The 19,477-nt window shown below is 45.8% G+C and overlaps 1 protein-coding gene across 1 annotated transcript in view; it reads left to right on the top strand.

Annotated features, from left to right (window-relative positions):
- EFCAB12 (EF-hand calcium binding domain 12) overlaps nt 1–19,477 on the top strand; it is a 150,352-nt gene that overhangs the window by 57,152 nt on the left and 73,723 nt on the right. Inside the window, exon 4 of the mRNA XM_078662392.1 lies at nt 7,269–7,428. Within this exon, the coding sequence (XP_078518518.1) occupies nt 7,269–7,428 (160 nt within the window). The remainder of the gene's footprint in view (nt 1–7,268; nt 7,429–19,477) is intronic.

Below are 19,477 nucleotides of genomic sequence, written 5' to 3'. Positions count from 1 at the left end.
CTTGGTTCATTCGTCTCTGCTACAATCTTCGTCTTTGCCGTACATTCATCCTATTCTTGTTTCAGACCATGCTGCGGTTTCCTTCTCCCTCTCGGGGCTTGCTCCTAAGAAATCCTCCCCTTCGTGGAAATTAAATACGGAAATTCTTTATGATGACGCTGCGGTCAGTGCCTTGCAAGCCGAAATTGAACAGTTTTTCTCTGTTAATGTAGGTTCCGTTGATTCTCCAGTGGTTTTGTGGGATGCCTTTAAATGCACCCTTCGCGGTCATCATTAAAATTATGGCGCAGAGAAATGCTGCGATTAAGAAGGAACTTTCTGATTTAGCGAATAGTATTAAACGAAATGAACTCCTTTTTCGTCAAACGAGAGACTCACAAGTTTTACAGTCTATTAAAAATCTAAAATACTCATATAATGCTCTTGTCACTAAGAGGGCTCATATTGGTGTTCAAGCACAAAAGTCTAAACGGTTGCTATTGAAAAATCGTGCTGGTAAGGTCTTAGCGGCCACGTTGAAGTTTCAAGATTCTAGTTTTAGGTCGTCTCAAATTTCTTCTATCTCTGATAGATCCGGCCTCAAAAAATTTCAGACTAAGGAGATCCTTGAGGTCTTTCATGATTTTTATGATACTTTGTATACTCCTACTAATCCATCGTCCTTGGAGGCTTGTCAAGAGTTCTTAAGCACTATTCCTATTCATTCTGTTTCTGAGGAAGATGGGGAGAAGCTAGGTGCCTCAATTACAACTGAGGAAGTTACTCTTGCTATTAAGACTACTCGATCTGGCAAAGCTCCGGGACCTGATGGCTTTCCCATTTTGTTTTATAAAACTTTTCTCCCTTTCATGGTCCCTCGTCTAAAGACCCTTTTTGATGTATTCATTCAACGAAGTGCGGTTTCCGGTACAGCGGCGGATGCTACTATTGTGGTCATCCCTAAGGAGGGGAAGGATATCACGGACCCTAAAAACTTTCGTCCTATTTCCCTCCTTAATATGGAGGCGAAAACTTTTGCCCAAAATTCTGGCTAAACGTTTGGAGTCCTATATCCCTTCTCTGGTTCATCCATCACAGACTGGGTTTGTCAAAGGTAGGCTTGCTAGGGACAACATTCGTACCTTTTGCCATATTTTGGGGGCAGCTAAACGATCTACGCTTCCTGCTGCAGCTCTAGCCCTTGGCGCCGAGAAGGCTTTTGACAAGGTCTCTTGGCCTTTTTTGCAAGCCGTTCTTCGTGCTCATAATCTTGGGGATTCCTTTGTTAATATGGTGATGTCTCTTTATGCCCAGCCTCGAGCGAATATTAGAGTAAATGGGGCTACCTCTGAGTTTTTAAGTCTTCGTCATGGTACTCTTCAGGGTTACCCCTGTCCCCGCTTTTGTTTTTACTAGCTATTGATCCGCTCCTGAGGCTAATTGATCTTCATCCAGACATTAAAGGGTTTACGTTTGGTTCACAGTGCATAAAGTCAGCGGCGTACGCAGATGATGTCCTTATTTTTTATGAAGATATTGTTTCGGCTATTCCTGCAATCACAGATACAATTACTCTTTTTTCTACGGTCTCTGGCTACACTCTAAACAGAGACAAGACGGAGATGTTTCCCCTCAATGCTTATTGTTTTCCGGCCCATATGGGATCTGCTGGTTTCAAATGGCAATCTAAACAACTCAAATACTTAGGGGTCTGGTTTTGTAGTACTTTATCGGATACAGTGGCTTATAATGAGACACAGACCTTAATTAAATTTCGTCATCTTTTGGATACTTGGTCTCCTAAACACATTTCTTGGTGGGGTCGGGTCCAAACTTTAAAAATGATGGTCACTCCTATTATTAACTTTATTTCGTCTATGCTCCCGTTGAATCTATCTTCTTCCTTTTTTCGTGAGATTGATTCCATCACTTCCTCATTTCTTTGGAATGATAAGAGGGCTCGAATCGCATATAAATCCTTGAGGAAACCTTACGATATGGGTGGCTGTAATTTCCCAGATTGGGGGAAGTATGAAGTCGCTTTTTTAGCTTCTCAAGGAGCGTTGTGGTTTTCCTCACTTCCTGGTCATACACCTTCTTGGATGTGCATCGAGCAGGCTCTCTCTTTTCCTCTTCCGGTTTCTTCATTTTTAACTACGTCTTCCCTATCTATCCTTTTTTCTCGTGCTATTATATTGGATACCGTTGCAGCTGTTAAATTGGTCGATCGGAAAATGGCCACTCCGATTCATAAATCTAGGTGGTCGTCTTTGTGGTGTAATCCCTGAATAAAGGTTCTTATTGACCCTCCACTAATTCAATATTGGTCTTCCAAAGGTATTACGCTGGTCCGTCATCTTTATGACTCCAATGATGACCCGTTACCTTTTTCTTCTTTAGCTCGGCAATTTTCACTATCTAATTTGGATTTTTACACTTTCTTGAAAATTAAAGTCGCTCTTGCCAAAGTGCGTCTTGTTCCCAACTCCCCTTTGATTACTTTATTTTCTTTGTGGCTTAAGTCTGGCCACATTGCTTCACGCATTTATATATTTTTGACCTCAACGTCTTCAGACTCATGTACCATTGCACAGCAAAAATGGTCTTGTCACTTTGGTACGGAGTTAACTGATCATTTGTCGGCGGACACTTGGCAATTGATAGGTACGTTCTCTTTGCGCAATAAAATTGCTCCTTCTTTGTTTCAATCCAAATTCTTCTCCATCAACCTTCTTCATTGGACTCCTAAGCGACTTTGTTCTCTTCATTTAAAAGATGATGATTTATGTTGGAGTTGCGGCTTGGCGGTTGGTGACTATCCACATATGTTCTATCATTGTTCCCTTCTACAACCCTTTTGGGATCTTATTCATAAACATCTTATGTTAATTTTTCAAATTAAATTTTCTCTTTCCTTTCCTATGATCTTATTGGGACCCATGGCTTCTCGGGAGCCTCTGCCATTAGATACCTTAGATATGCAATTGTTGGATCTTTTACTTACTGTGGCAGTTAAGGTGATTCTTATGGATTGGAAGTCTTTCGCTTCCGTGTCTTATCACACATGGTGGGCATGGGTCTCCTTCTTGAGAAGTACTCACACTTCTGTGGATAGAGCTCATCTCACTCCCACTATTTCTTTTAATGTATGGAGAACTTTAGATAATTATATGGATTTGGCCTCACGGGGGTTGGTTGACCAATATCCCTTTGTGACGTCTGACTGACCGTTATTTGTAGTGTTTTATTTTGCTGCGCCATCAAGAGAGATCCTTCCTTTCCCTATTTCTTCTTTCTTCTTTTCTTTTTCCTTCTTTCTTTTCTTCTGTCCTGTTCCCTCTTCTCTTTTTCTTCTCTCTTTCTGTTTTGTAAATAATGATGCCGTTCATGGGTTCCTAAGATTCACTACGGCCACTCTGCTCCTTGACCTTCATTTTGGTTTTATAGGCATGAGTTGTGGCAATTTATCTACTGTTAATGATGTATTCTACCGAACTGGTGTTTTTTCCTTATCTTTTATTTTGGTATCATTATGAACAGTAACGATCTGTTTTTATCTTTTTAAAATCCTAATAAAATTATTGAACTAAAAAAAAAAAGGTAACTGATTGACACAATTAGAAGGAATAATTCACGCAGGTGTTGTGCCACATATTCCGTTCTCAGACAAACGTTTTACAAGTAGGCAATAGTCACCAGTGCTGAACTTAGTTATACTATGCAGCAAAATGAAAGCACTGATAGCTATATTATTACATTCTCGAAAAACAGATAGGCCAGTGCCCTCCTTACTCATGCAAACCTAAACCTGGCCTGCTATAAATCTAAGATGTTGAATGATCTTAGCTATGTTCTCAAAGCTATGTCCTTCTGAGAGCCTTGGAGGGTTGTTTCCAGTTGCTACAGTTTTAGTTTCTCTGCTGTAAGGTCTGGTGTGAACCATTTTGCCTGAGCTGTGTGTGTCTCAAAGGGGACCCTTTTGGTGGGGGCAATAATGTTGATAGCTTTTCTAGTTTTTCCCTTTAAGTCACCTATCCAGATACATATGGTTGCCCGAATCAAGGTATGACATCCCGTTCAAGATAAAGTTGACAAATGACTGTATCAGGTGAGTCTGTCTTCCTTCTTGGAGGAGCTAATCATATGAATTATTGGAACTGTGTAGCATGAGAGGTAATTAGCAGCATTTTCAAAAGGAGGTGGATAATAGAGATGATCGGTCAAAAGGAAGGGTAGTGGGTTTCTGCGGTGATAATTAAGATTAGGTGGAACCTTTGGTGAAGAAGATGGCTTGCTGAGTTGGTAGCAAGGTTTACTAGCTGGAAGGGATGCATTGATAATGAGTTCTCAAGGAGATATTCTGACTCCAGAAGCACAGCTTTTTCCAGGCACAGGCTGTAGCCACAAGGAGAACATAGTGGTCCTTGCAAAATCATACCAACCAGCCCAACTAAGAATTCAAAAAATGCTGGGTCCATGTAAGAGGGACATCAGACTTTTAGGGTATTGTGAATTGTTTTAAAAAAAAAAGCATGCTAAATGAAGTAGCTTAGGGTCAGAGTACTGATGGGGAGCTTGCCATCTCGATAGTATGTTTGATGGTACATTAGAGCAGTGGCCATCACCTCTTAAAAATATGGCCTTGGGTTAGTGTTTTCTAACCAACTGGTATAACCTTGCACAAGAAAGGAACGAAACTGAAGTTATACCAGATCACATTTATCATTAAAAGAACCAATTGCTGGTGTAATGATGTAATGGACCCAAATTCAGTTTTCTTTTTTCTTTTTACCATAGATCAGGTGTGTAAGATGGTGATTCGCGAGTGCATTTCCAGAGATTATGGACAACACAAGATGTTGTTAGAGAGAGAGAGAGGGCACAATAAAGAGAGAGAGAGGGAGAGAGAGAGAGACAGAGACAGCGAGATAACCGTGGTTTAGTTGTGTTGTGTTTGTTGGACACAACGGTGACGAAAGTGTCAATAGTATGACCAGCATTTTTCTGCCATTCCACATACTCTCTCTCTTTCTTTTCTAATGATAGTGTTCTCCTTCTATGTATCTCTACAAGAATAGAAAACATTTCAAAATTTACAAAAAAACTCTGTTTTAAAGAAACTAAAAATAAAATGCACTGATAAAGAAACAAATGCAGAAATAAATATAGATTGTAGGAGGGCAGGGCTGGCAGAGGAATAAGATAGTCCCATTCTAAGTTGGCTCCAAGTATAATTAAGATTCTGGACCAAAGTGTCTGCTAAATAGTGGCCAATGCTGATTGAGGCTTGGGTTAGGTTTTTTGAGCGCTCAATGCCTCAATAGGACTCAAAGTCTCGGGTAAGCAGTGCTGGGACAGGATGTACCTGACAGCTGCGATGAGAGACACTTGCCTCCATAGCAACCCATATTGATACAGACATTCAGGTGAAATGTGAATGTGGATGCTTGAGCAACACTTGGTTAAATCAATGGACACAACAGTGAACACCCTGCATAGGGAGAGGAGGAAGTGATGAAGGGAGCTGCCATACTGAAGATTGGCAGTGGACGGCGCATGTTACCCAAGAAGTACACTATAGCATTACGGGAAAAACGTCAACAGAAGGCTTAAAAAATTGTGTGATTATCTTTCCAAAGGGGTTTGAAGAAGACAACATGATCCTTTAACTACTTGTACATCAATGACTTGATAATCAGCTAGAAATGTCTTGATAGCTGAAACTGGAGGTGTTGAGTTGTCATTGCATAGGAGTGGTGGGAGGCAAACCTGCAGGAGAAAGTGGTGGAGCAGCAATCATGAAGCAGCTAGAACTGAAGAGAGAAAGCTAAGCTCTTTTTTTACTCTGGGTCCGGTAATTGACAGATGTCAGCTAGGTTGGGCAGAGAAGCAGGAAGGGAATGGAACCCTTCAGGAAGGCATCTCAAGATGTCACTGCAAAGGCAGAAATTCTATACTCTGCTAAGTTAAGGGTAATTCATAGTGCAAAACTATACCTCTACTGGGAATTCACTAGCAGCTGTCAGTCAATGAAAGATTGGTGGAAGAATTCACCAGATGTGATCATGTGAAACATGAGATTCAGGAGCAGGGAGAAGGAGGATGAAGCTAATGAGAATAGACTGAACTAAGAAGATGACAAGTTTCCTTGGAGATCACAGTTACTGTGTATGAAAATCCTTTTCTGACTATCCTATTCCAGGGTAGATGGCCCAAATTATGTTTTTTGTTTGCAGTTTTTTCCAGTATGAGATGTATGAAAAGTTGTAGCCTCACCTAATTATAATTTATTAATCTTCATGAAGACTGAATGTATGAGTTGTCGACATCATATAGCAAGGTGGTATTCGTAACATTCAGTACAAATATACCCACACCTTCCAGACAATGTGGAAAGCCAGTGCTTTCCCCCGCACATAAGTAATATGTTATTTATTTTATACTGGGTTACAAAGAGGTCAGTGTGACACGTTGGGGGTGGCCTTTTTGATGCTTCCCTCCCCGCTTCTTTTCCCCGTGTCACTTCCTTTCCTGCCACGCGAGAGCAGAACCAACAAGAGGGTTAAAATGGTTTGCTGTTAGTTTTAAGAGTTGTGTTTATGTTCTCTACTCCTCAATGGGAGTAGCGCATATAAACTACATTGTGTTCTTGTCCTGCCCCCCATTGCACCATATCACACTATGTCATATTCTTGTTTTGTTGTCAATGCTGTAGCTGGTATGGGGGGGTGAGGGGGCAGAGAGAAAAGTATGATAATCAGGCCTTTTACAAGGCTTATCTCTATACTCTGTGTCATATGTGGAGGTTTTTGCTCAAATGCCAATAAAGAAATGTGAACAAAAAAGCAAAGAGGTCAGTGTGGGTTCCATGCTAATACTGGAATGTATCAATTTAAACACCCAATAAAAAGAAAACACAAATTGCTAGTTTAAATGAATCCTTTAATAATATTTAGAGTTTAATATATTCAGAGTCAACAACCAATACCACACATAGACCAGATGCATGACAGATATTCGAATTATCAACATGTGAATTTTACATAAAATAAAATGAACCTGGATTCATTAACCTTGAAAATATGACTCGATGTAGCCCTCATAAACCAACATATTAAGGATAATCAATCATTCATTTTTGTGATGGGCAATGTATGTTGAAATCAGCCCAGCAGCAACTTGTAAAGTTTATATGTTTGGAGTGTAGTGAAGAAAGTCATTTCTGCCTTAAAAAGCAGACAATAGGGCACGGGCCCTTAAATAACATGAATCATGTCTTCTGTCTCCAGGCTAATATCCCTTTGAATGATGGGCAGCTTGATGACTTGGTCATTTTCCTTGGCTCAGAGGATGCAGACTCAATCAACTATAAGGAGCTGGCAGTGGGTCGAAGGTCATGGAAGCAAGAAAATCCTGAATGGCAGCATCAGCTCAAGAAGCCTAAATCAGGTATTGTTAGATTCACCCAAGGATGGTGTTAGAGATCTTAGAAAGAGTTGATAGTTAGCCGTGATAGATGAGCTGCAGTACCAAGTCCCAGATGGTGCTTGGTTATTAAATCAGAAGTAAAGCTGAGTCAACCTCTACTCAAAATCTCTTGCTCAGAATTTCCCATGAATTAAATTAGGATTTTATCACTGCAAATTTCTAACAATTATTTCCCATGTCATATTATGGCCCTTCTGATAACTAATCACTGTTTCTGGTTTATCTGCAGACTCTATGTCACACCTCTTTATAATTTGTATTAGTATTGCTGTGCTAGATGATCTGGATTTTTAGTTCAATATTCCTTCCTCTTCTGCCACATGTACTTTTTTTTTTAGAAAACATCTCTTTTAATTCTAGACACTGTGATAAAAGGGTCTTCATGTTTAGTTGGGCATTTTCTAAATTAGATTTTTTCTGATTTCACTGGTCTTTGCATACCACCTGCATGCCATGAATTAACCTGAACACTTTGGCATATCCTGGTTTTGTAGACCTTAAACATTATGCTACATTGATGAAAAATCTCACTAACTATTTTGCAAATATTATGCTTCTTCACTCAGTAGGTTGAAGAGATCTTGATAGGATCATCCATTTGAAATACATTATAGAAAACAGATTAATTTAAGAACAAAAATCATTATTTCCATCTCTTAGAAAGAAGATGGAGGTCTAAGTACAACACCATGGCCTAAACATTTTGAGCACCAAGTGAGGAACTCATAACAAGCATTTAAACAACTAAACAACTTTTACTTACCCATATTTTTGTAATCTCAGCTTGTTAAAACTCTATTATATATAAAAAAACGAAATCTTTTTCTTGAGTTTTACATCTGAAATCCCACCACAGTGGTAACAATGAATACATGTTTGTTGCACAACAAGAATACGTCTATGCAAGGCGTGCTAATCCAGTCATAATTCCAACATTCTCTTGTATATTAAAACACATAACGATAGACCTTCAGGAGTGGAGCAATGAGTTTAGTACTGTGGGTCCATTCCCCGGCTCATGTCCTAGGCCAATTCCAAACCACCCAGCACACTGCCGCCAGACTCATCCTGAACATCCCGCGAAATAACCACTCTCTCAACAATCTCCACTAGCTCTCAGTCCAGGCAAGATGTAAGTTCAAGCTACCCACCTGCGCCTACAAAGCTCGTCACAACACTGGTCCAGCTCAACCACCTCCTTCTCTTCTATCAACAAGTCCACACCTCCGTCTCATCAGTGAAGACCGGAAGCGGAAGATGCTTCTTCTCATACCTCGCAGTCAGGACCTGGAACCACCTCCCGAAACACCTCAGAACCTCCTCCTCCCTCTTGGAATTCGGAAGGAACCTCTAGACATGGCTCTTCCACACAAAACAGGCATGATCTCCTCCTCCCCCCTCAAGCAGGCCCCACTCAGTGCCTGGATAACCTTACGGGTGATTAGCTGTGCTCTACAAATTCACATTACATAACATGACAAAGACCATCAATGAGGCCTACTCCACTGCGTCCCTGTTGCATCCCCAGCCTAGTCCACCTCACCTGGCAGTGCTCCCTGGGAGTACTCAGGAAGTCATATTCTCTGTTACCCGCCACAAGCCCCACATTTTATCTAATGATTTGGGGGGGCAACCCCTCACCTGGTATACCAGTTCCTCAGCCCTCATGCACCAATCCATACTTATCTCCCATTCATATATTGATTGAACTATACCACTTCCTCACCTCCAGATCAAGTCACACCACACCACCATCAGAGAAGCATTGAAAAGGAGGGTGTACCGCTCCAGTCTGATCTCCCCTCACTCCTAAGACTATCAATTGCACGGTAAGGTGTCTTGCTATGTCCGGGATAGCTGAGATCCTATCCGGCACTTCCTTCCAGAAGCCCTGGATCTTCAGGCAGCTTCAGATCGTATTGTGCGCCAACACTCTGTGTCCAGACCGTTGTGCGCCAAAAGGTCTGCAAGAAACAGCCTTACTCCTCATTGGAACTCTGTGACAACCTTGCCATTTTCTTCCACGACACGATCGCCAACATCTACAGAAACTTCAAATCCTCAACTCAATGCCACAACTTCAAGCAACACATAAGTAGGAGAGTGGGGTCTGCAATCCCATGGCCACCCCAGATTTTTGCTTTTTGCTTCACTGATTTACGACTTTCCCTGGCTGTGGGCCTGCTAATCAGACCCACAGCCTAGCTGTTCTCTCTCTAAATTACAACCATGTACCTTAGGTGAATTTTACCAATTGGTACTGGGCCACCTTATCAGTCCCTGTATAGCATACCTTAGGTATCCAGGGCATAGGTGTACCCAGGGCCTACCAGGGGCTGAAGCATGTATTATGCCACCCCTAGCTGGCCACCCAAACAGACACAACTGGCTGCACGACAGCTGGGGCAAGGTGGTGTAAACACCCTTTGCTTTAGATATAGTATTCCTATATCTAACCCTAAAATGGGCACATATACTCCTATCAGTCACTCCTATGGCAGGCCTTATCAATCCTGAAGGCAGAGTGCTTGGAATTATGTGAGATGGTGCTCTGGCATGAGCTGAGCCCGTTTGCAGCTTGCGGAACCAAGTCCAAATAGCTGTTCCATGATAACGCTATACCATATACTCTTAAGTGCATTATAATCCTCGCGGTTAAATGCTAACTTTGGTATAGCATTATCAAAACATGTCGAGTAAGGTGTCATACGAATTGGAATACTAACCCCTCGCCAATTCTGGCGACGGAGTTAGCATTCCACCCTTCTAGAGGGACAGGACATGTATGTAACTGTGAACCCCGGTTAAAGTCAGACATAGCCTCAGCTCCACAAAATGGATGCTTCCCCCGAGACACAAGTCTGCCCTCCTGCTGCTGGGAGTCCTTCCAGCAACGGAGGCATGGACAAAGGGTTTCCTGTCAGGGGCGGTGCCAGCACCATCCCAGACAGGATTTTGTGTATTCCAGGTAGGCAGGGCTGAAAGGAAGGTGACTGCAAGTGGCACCCCGGTGCTCACTGTGCATATGCCGGCTCAAACCAGTTCCTGGGGCACACCAGCCCCTGAGCTGGGGAGAGACCGGACAAAGGAGAGGGGTGTAACCACCCCCCTCCTAGTCCCACCCATAGGGCAGGACTTAGTCGCGTGCCAGCCCCTTTTCTTAGTATAAAGATAGGAGCAGGCCCCCTTCCCAAATTAGATAATCTTGAATCTTGAAACTACTTTCCACGAAAGGAACTCTTGACTCTTCTGAAGACTCTCCCTTGTGGCTAAGGAGTAGCCACCCTGCACCAGCAGGCACCATCGAAGCTCTTGCGGTTTGCTGTAAGTCCATCCTCCGGATCAAGACTGCCCAGCTCGACGAGACCCGGATTCCCTGCCATCTCTGACCTCTACCTACATCATCCAGCCCAGCTGAGATTCATGGGTGTGACGAGACCCGTGGGACCGGCCATCTTCAAGACCTGCACGACGCTTCACCAGCACGACCCCCGAGAGACCCTCGAGTAAGTGCATTGGGGTTTGAGAAGCCCTAACCCTGAGCAGCTCCAGCACCGAAGTCCATCCCTCCAGCATCCACGAGATCTGCGTGGGGCCCTTCTGCTCTTTGCTGCTCACCGCGTTGTCCGGCTACTTGCCTGCTGGCTTGTGGCCTTCCTGACGATGAACCACGACACTTCCATCGCTGGTCTGGTTGCTCCAGACTGGCCCTCGCTCCCCTCCAACAGAGGAGCACCCTGGACCCCCCTGGTCCACTCCAGACGCCATCTTGAGTCCACCGCGTGGGCTTGACTTTGCCAAGGCTTGTTGCTCCAATCCTGGTTTCGGCAGCGCCGACAGCAGACACCTTCGTGGGACAGCTCGCCCCTCCATCCTGGTCGCCGACAACGCCTCCTGGTCCGAGAGACTGCAGAGCCCAGCGTCGCCCACTCACCTGGTCGAGGTGACTTCGTCCGGTGCCATCCTGGTGCCCATCTGATTACTGGCTAGTGATCAAGAACTGAGTCCCCTCTGCTTTCAGGTCATCTTCAACTCCGATCCAGGCTTGGATCCCATCGAACTTCATCACTGGTCTCCTGCCAGCAACTTCTTCTTTCAGGCTCCATAGACTGTAACGAGGATTCCCGACGTCTTTTGAACCCTATGCAGCCGCAGCCCCTGGGCTAGGTAACTCGAGCATTTCGGTGCTCCAACGTAGGTTCACTATCTAAGTGTCCAGATCCTTTTTCGTTTTCAGCCTAACTAGTCGGATTCGTCCGATAACACTAACTTTACGAAATCTAGCATCCATAGACTTTGTCCCGCATCCCGCGTGAGAGTGCACACTCTGCACCCGATCTCCCTAGGCCTCCTGCTCCTAACCTTAGGGTTCAGTAGTGTAGTCCTAGCGATCCTGAAGCCTCTGGAACTTGTTACTTACCTGCTAGTATTTCGCATTCCAGTTTTGTAGTATATGGTTTTTCGTGCCCCTCGGGCATTTGTGTAAATTGTGCAACTTAAAGTATTTTCGTAAGAGTTTTGTATTGTGCTTAGCTCCCTGACTCATAAAGAGTTCAGGGTAGACTTGTTATAAATAAATATCCTTTATTTTCATAACAACTTGTGTGGTGTCCTTTCACTGGGTGTTCAAGGGGTATATGTGATGGTAAAACAGCTGGCTTAACACGCCCTCTAGAGTTTAGCCTGAAGACTGCTCGTGTCCATGCTACTAGGATAGCTGGTCTGAAAGGTTGACTTACAACCAATCATCAATAAGGGTTGTTTGGTATGATACAAAGTGATCACTAGAATAGTGAGCAATATATATCAGGCCAACTTCTCACATTGGTGTGCAGCGGTTGGGATTTGAGCTTGCTGTTGTTTTACCTCGCACGTATCCTAAGAATATCAATTGAAAGATCACATAAGTACCCAGGTACATATAACTTAACTTAGAAAACTCTGAGTTCTAGTGAACCAGCTGTTGTAGTGCAACAAGGCTTAGCACACCTTGACTACAACTCTTAGCAAGGGATCAGTAGGTAAACCCATAATGTAGGTAGGTGCATCACTTACACCACACTAGAAGCATGTCTACCCATGGAGAGTCTTCAGAGACTCCCCTTGTGGCCGTTGACCCTCCACAGGTCACTTCCAGATATGCAGGCCTTAGCTTCCAGGAGATGAGACAATTGTGTACCTCCAGGAAACTAAAACAGGGTTCTAACCCTACCACTCCTTTTCTGTTAGGTCTCTTAGAGACTTATGATGCTAGGAAAGCTTCTCAGACAGATGGGAGCATGCCCCCTTTAGAAGGTACTCGTGGTGACCCAGACTCCAACCTCCCTGAAACAGAAGTAGAGGAGGAGGAGGAGGAGGAGGAGGAAGAGGAAATCTCTGGGGATGAGGCAGACAATGGTCCTGAGCTAGTCAGGCTTACTAGGGCCAACTTAGACCTACATAGGGAAGGATCTGGGGGACCCCCAGTACTGACCCTAAGCAGGCCTAACTTTGGAGTTAGAAGAGATAGATCTCATTCTAGGGACTCCAACATCTCTGTGCACTCTCATGCCTCTGCTCAGAGGAGAATGATCTCTCCCCAGGGGAGACTGACTTCCCCTCAGAGAAGAGAACAAGAAGCAAGGATGAAACAGGCTAATCTGAGGATTCAGAGGGAAGAACTTGCCCTTGCCAAGGAGAAGCTTGCCTTTGCTAGAGAGCAACAGTTAAGTGGGGTAGTCCCCACTGGTGGCAGCAATATCCCTAAGGATAAAGACAGGAGTTTTGATACTAGACACCTGAGTAAAATAGTGCCCCCCTTTAAACAAGGGGATGACATCCACAAGTGGATGACTGCTTTGGAGAGGGCCTGCACTGTCCAGTGCATCCCCCAGAGTCAGTGGGCAGCTATTTTGTGGCTCTCCTTTGAAGGTAAAGGTAGAGATAAGCTCCTCACTACTAGAGCTGAGGATGCTAACAATGACCAAGTCTTGAAAAATACACTGATTGATGGGTTTGGCTTAACCACTGAACAGTACAGGTTGCTGTTCAGAGACACCCAGAAAATTCAGTCTCAAGATTGGGCTGACTTTGTAGATTGTGCCACTAAGGCTTTTGAAGGCTGGTTACTGGGAAGTAAAGTTACTGATTACACAGGATTGTATAATCTAATTATGAGAGAACAAATCTTAAGTAATTGTCAGAATCAGTTGTTGCATCAGCACCTTATTGACTCAGATCTGACCTCTCCCCAAGAATTGGGAAAGAAAGCAGACAGATGGGTCAGGACAAGGGTCAAGCAGCAGAACCAGAACCAGGGTGGTGGCCAGAAGAAAGCAGATCCCAAGGGTAATGAGAACAAGCAAAATGACCAGAAATCTTCAACAGGGCCCCAACAATCTAAAGAGGGTGGGACCCAGAATTCCCAGGATTCCCAAAAGAAGAAGAATGGTCAGAAGAAACCATGGTGCCAATACTGCAAAAGTAATACTCACTGGTTTAGTGAGTGCACCAAGAAAGGCCCAACTCCTACCACTACTGCCCCTAAGGCACCTGCACCCCCTAGTACAGTTAGTAGTGGTAGTAATCCTCCTAAGGCTATAGTGGGGTTAACCCTGGGAACTGAGGCGGGCTCTGACTTAGTCAGAACACCTACTCAGGCTGTTCTTGTTCGTACTGGGGACATGAATGTGACCCCTACAATAAGTCCCAGTACTCTGGGCAAGTACAGGCAGACGCCTTTGATTAATGGAAAAATGGCTCAGGCCTACAGGGACACTTGTGCCAGTGTCACCATGGTGACACCTAACTTTGTGGACCCTGACCAGGTAATACTGGGAGCAGACTACCTGGTGACCAATGCTAGCAATGCCACTACCTCCCATAGTATGGCACTTGTTAACTTCTCCTGGGGAGGGGTAAATGGCCTCAAAAGGGTTGTTGTTAGTTCAGACCTCCCCGTGGACTGTCTTTTGGGCAATGATTTGGAATCCTCCTTATGGTCAGATGTGGAGTATAGGACTCATGTGGAAATGTTAGGTTTGTCAGCACATGTCCTTGCTGTGACTAGGTCACAGGCCAAGAAATGCCCAGCTGAACTAGTGCTGGATCCTGGAACAATGGACCAGACACTAACCAAGAGAAAGAGCAGTAGGGGTAAGGTTGACCCTTCCCCCCTGCCTCAGGAACAGGATCAGCTCTCTCAGGAGACTGACCCCAAAAGGAACTGCCCTAGAAGAGCTTGAGCCTGAACAGGTTGAGTTTCTTGGGACAGGGGGCCCTTCCAGGGCAGACTTGAGGCAGGCACAGTTAGACTGTTCCTCTCTTGAACCCCTCAGACAGCAGGCTGCTGCTGAGGCTGCAGGGAATGCTACAGGTGCTCATAAAGTGTACTGGGAAGATGGACTCCTTTACTCTGAGGCAAGAGACCCTAAGCCTGGTGCTACCAGGAGGCTGGTCATCCCCTTGTCTCTGAGAGGTTTCCTTCTCACCGTGGCCCATGAAATTCCCCTGGCAGGTCACTTAGGCCAGAATAAGACTTGGGACAGGCTTGCCCCACACTTTCACTGGCCCCATATGTCTGAGGACACCAAGAACTTTTGTCGTTCATGTGTCACCTGCCAAGCCAGTGGCAAATCAGGTGGCACAACAAAGGCCCCCCTTATAGCACTACCTGTGGTGGGGGTTCCCTTTGAAAGAGTGGAGATTGACATTGTTGGACCAATGGACCCCCCAACAGCATCTGGGCACAGATTTATACTGGTGGTAGTGGATCATGCCACCAGGTATCCAGAAGCTATTCCCCTTAGAACCACTACAGCTCCTGTTGTGGCAAGGGCCCTGGTTGGAGTTTTCTCCAGAGTGGGGTTCCCTAAGGAGGTGATCTCTGACAGAGGTGCAAACTTTATGTCAGGATACTTGACTGCTATGTGGAAGGAATGTGGTGTCAATTACAAATTCACCACACCCTATCACCCACAATGCAATGGGCTTGTTGAGAGATTCAACAAGACCCTCAAAGGGATGATAAAAGGGTTACCAGAGAAGCTTAGGCGAATATGGGACATCATTTTACCCTGCCTTCTGTTTGCTTACAGAGAGGTCCTACAGAAGGGGGTTGGTTACAGCCCTTTTGAGCTTTTGTTTGGACATCCTGTAAGAGGACCCCTATGTCTTGTGAAGGAAGGATGGGAGTTACCTCTCAAAAAGCCTAAACTTGACATAGTGGACTATGTACTTGGTCTCCGCTCCAGGATGGCAGAGTACATGGAGAAGGCATCTAAAAACCTTGAGGCCAGCCAGGAACTTCAGAAAGCTTGGCATGACCAAAAGGCTGTCCTAACTGTATACCATGCAGGACAGAAGGTGTGGGTGTTGGAGCCAGTGGCCCCAGCAGCTCTCCAAGACAAATGGTCTGGACCCCACATCATCATTGAACAAAAAGGAGAAGTCACCTATTTGGTGGACATGGGAACTCCCAGGAGCCCTCACAGAGTACTTCATGTGAATAGGCTCAAAGCATTTGTTGACAGGGAGGACATGGGCTTGCTCATGGCCACAGATGAGGGACAGGAGGAAGAGAGTGACCCTCTCCCAGACCTGCTCACTCAGAACCCTGATGATGGGTCAGTAGATGGTGTAGTCTTTTCTGACAGCCTCTCTGAGCCTCAGCAACAGGATTGTAGGCAGGTCCTGCAATCCTTCAGACAAATGTTTTCTCTGACCCCCAGTCAGACAAACTGGTGCACACATGAGGTGGACACTGGAGACAGTCTGCCTATAAAGAGTAAAATCTACAGGCAACCTGACCACGTCAGGGACTGCATAAAAACTGAAGTACAAAAGATGTTGGAATTGGGAGTCATTGAACCCTCAGAGAGCCCTTGGGCTAGTCCTGTAGTTCTAGTACCTAAACCTCACACCCAGGATGGTAAGAGAGAGATGAGGTTTTGCGTAGACTACAGGGGTCTCAATGCTGCCACTAAGACAGATGCCCATCCAATACCCAGGGCAGATGAACTGATAGATAAGTTGGCTTCTGCAACTTTCTTAAGTACATTTGACCTAACAGCTGGTTATTGGCAAATCAGGTTAGCTGAGGATGCCAAGGCCAAGACAGCATTTTCTACCCCAGGAGGTCATTACAAATTTGTGGTGATGCCCTTTGGTTTGAAAAATGCCCCTGCCACTTTTCAAAGGTTGGTGAACCAAGTTCTCACTGGGTTGGATGACTTTTGTGCAGCATATCTAGATGATATTGCTGTCTTTGGCTCCACTTGGGAGGATCACCTGATCCACCTGAGGAAAGTTTTAGAGGCCCTGCAAAAGGCAGGCCTCACTATCAAGGCTACTAAGTGCCAGATAGGGCAGAGCCAAGTTGAATACTTGGGCCACCTTGTAGGTGGAGGCCACGTTCAACCTCTGGAGAGCAAGATACAGGCCATAAAGGACTGGGCTCCTCCAACCACCCAGATACAGGTCAGAGCTTTCTTGGGCCTGTCTGGTTATTACAGGAAATTTGTCAGAAATTATGGAACCATTGTGACTCCACTTAATGACCTGACAAGTAAGAAAATGCCAAAGAAAGTTCAGTGGACAGTTAGCTGTCAGAAGGCATTCGATGACCTAAAGCAGGCCATGTGCACTGCACCTATTCTCAAGAGTCCAGACTACTCCAAGCCATTCATTGTCCAAACAGATGCTTCTGAGTTGGGTGTGGGAGCTGTTCTATCTCAGCTGAATATTGATGGTCATGACCAGCCCATTGCTTTTATAAGCAGAAGGCTGACCCCTAGAGAGAAACGTTGGTCAGCTATTGAGAGGGAGGCCTTTGCTGTGGTTTGGGCCCTGAAGAAGTTGAGGCCATACTTGTTTGGTACTCACTTCAAAGTTCAGACCGACCATAAGCCCCTCTTATGGCTAAATCAAATGAAGGGTGAAAACCCCAAACTTCTTAGGTGGTCCATTTCCCTACAGGGGATGGACTTTACAGTGGAGCACCGCCCAGGAACTGACCATGGTAATGCAGATGGTCTCTCCAGGTACTTCCACTTAGAGCAAGAAGACTCACCTGGTCAAGATTAGTTTAATGTCCCTAAGTTTGGGGGGGGGGGTTATGTAGGAGAGTGGGGTCTGCAATCCCATGGCCACCCCAGATTTTTGCTTTTTGCTTCACTGATTTACGACTTTCCCTGGTTGTGGGCCTGCTAATCAGACCCACAGCCTAGCTGTTCTCTCTCTAAATTACAACCATGTACCTTAGGTGAATTTTACCAATTGGTACTGGGCCACCTTATCAGTCCCTGTATAGCATACCTTAGGTATCCAGGGCATAGGTGTACCCAGGGCCTACCAGGGGCTGAAGCATGTATTATGCCACCCCTGGCTGGCCACCAAACAGACACAACTGGCTGCACGACAGCTGGGGCAAGGTGGTGTAAACACCCTTTGCTTTAGATATAGTATTCCTATATCTAACCCTAAAATGGGCACATATACTCCTATCAGTCACTCCTATGGCAGGCCTTATCAATCCTGAAGGCAGAGTGCTTGGAATTATGTGAGATGGTGCTCTGGCATGAGCTGAGCCCGTTTGCAGCTTGCGGAACCAAGTCCAAATAGCTGTTCCATGATAACGCTATACCATATACTCTTAAGTGCATTATAATCCTCGCGGTTAAATGCTAACTTTGGTATAGCATTATCAAAACATGTCGAGTAAGGTGTCATACGAATTGGAATACTAACCCCTCGCCAATTCTGGCGACGGGGTTAGCATTCCACCCTTCTAGAGGGACACGACATGTATGTAACTGTGAACCCCGGTTAAAGTCAGACATAGCCTCAGCTCCACAAAATGTATGCTGCCCCCGAGACACAAGTCTGCCCTCCTGCTGCTGGGAGTCCTTCCAGCAACGGAGGCATGGACAAAGGGTTTCCTGTCAGGGGCGGTGCCAGCACCATCCCAGACAGGATTTTGTGTATTCCAGGTAGGCAGGGCTGAAAGGAAGGTGACTGCAAGTGGCACCCCGGTGCTCACTGTGCATATGCCGGCTCAAACCAGTTCCTGGGGCACACCAGCCCCTGAGCTGGGGAGAGAACGGACAAAGGAGAGGGGTGTAACCACCCCCCTCCTAGTCCCACCCATAGGGCAGGACTTAGTCGCGTGCCAGCCCCTTTTCTTAGTATAAAGATAGGAGCAGGCCCCCTTCCCAAATTAGATAATCTTGAATCTTGAAACTACTTTCCACGAAAGGAACTCTTGACTCTTCTGAAGACTCTCCCTTGTGGCTAAGGAGTAGCCACCCTGCACCAGCAGGCACCATCGAAGCTCTTGCGGTTTGCTGTAAGTCCATCCTCCGGATCAAGACTGCCCAGCTTGACGAGACCCGGATTCCCTGCCATCTCTGACCTCTACCTACATCATCCAGCCCAGCTGAGATTCGTGGGTGTGACGAGACCCGTGGGACCGGCCATCTTCAAGACCTGCACGACGCTTCACCAGCACGACCCCCAAGAGAACCTCGAGTAAGTGCATTGGGGTTTGAGATGCCCTAACCCTGAGCAGCTCCAGCACCGAAGTCCAGCCCTCCAGCATCCACGAGATCTGCGTGGGGCCCCTCTGCTCTTTGCTGCTCACCGCGTTGTCCGGCTACTTGCCTGCTGGCTTGTGGCCTTCCTGACGACGAACCACGACACTTCCATCGCTGGTCTGGTTGCTCCAGACTGGCCCTCGCTCCTCTCCAACAGAGGAGCACCCTGGACCCCCCTGGTCCACTCCAGACGCCATCTTGAGTCCACCGCGTGGGCTTGACTTTGCCATGGCTTGTTGCTCCAATCCTGGTTTCAGCAGCGCCGACAGCAGACACCTTCGTGGGACAGCTCGCCCCTCCATCCTGGTCGCCGACAATGCCTCCTGGTCCGAGAGACTGCAGAGCCCAGCGTCGCCCACTCACCTGGTCGAGGTGACTTCGTCCGGTGCCATCCTGGTGCCCATCTGATTACTGGCTAGTGATCAAGAACTGAGTCCCCT

This window comes from Lissotriton helveticus, chromosome 9 (assembly GCF_964261635.1).
Source record: "Lissotriton helveticus chromosome 9, aLisHel1.1, whole genome shotgun sequence".
Classification (NCBI taxonomy): Eukaryota; Metazoa; Chordata; class Amphibia; order Caudata; family Salamandridae; genus Lissotriton; species Lissotriton helveticus.
The sequence above is the reverse complement of the archived record's forward strand: the minus strand, read 5'-3'. Positions and strand labels throughout refer to the sequence as shown.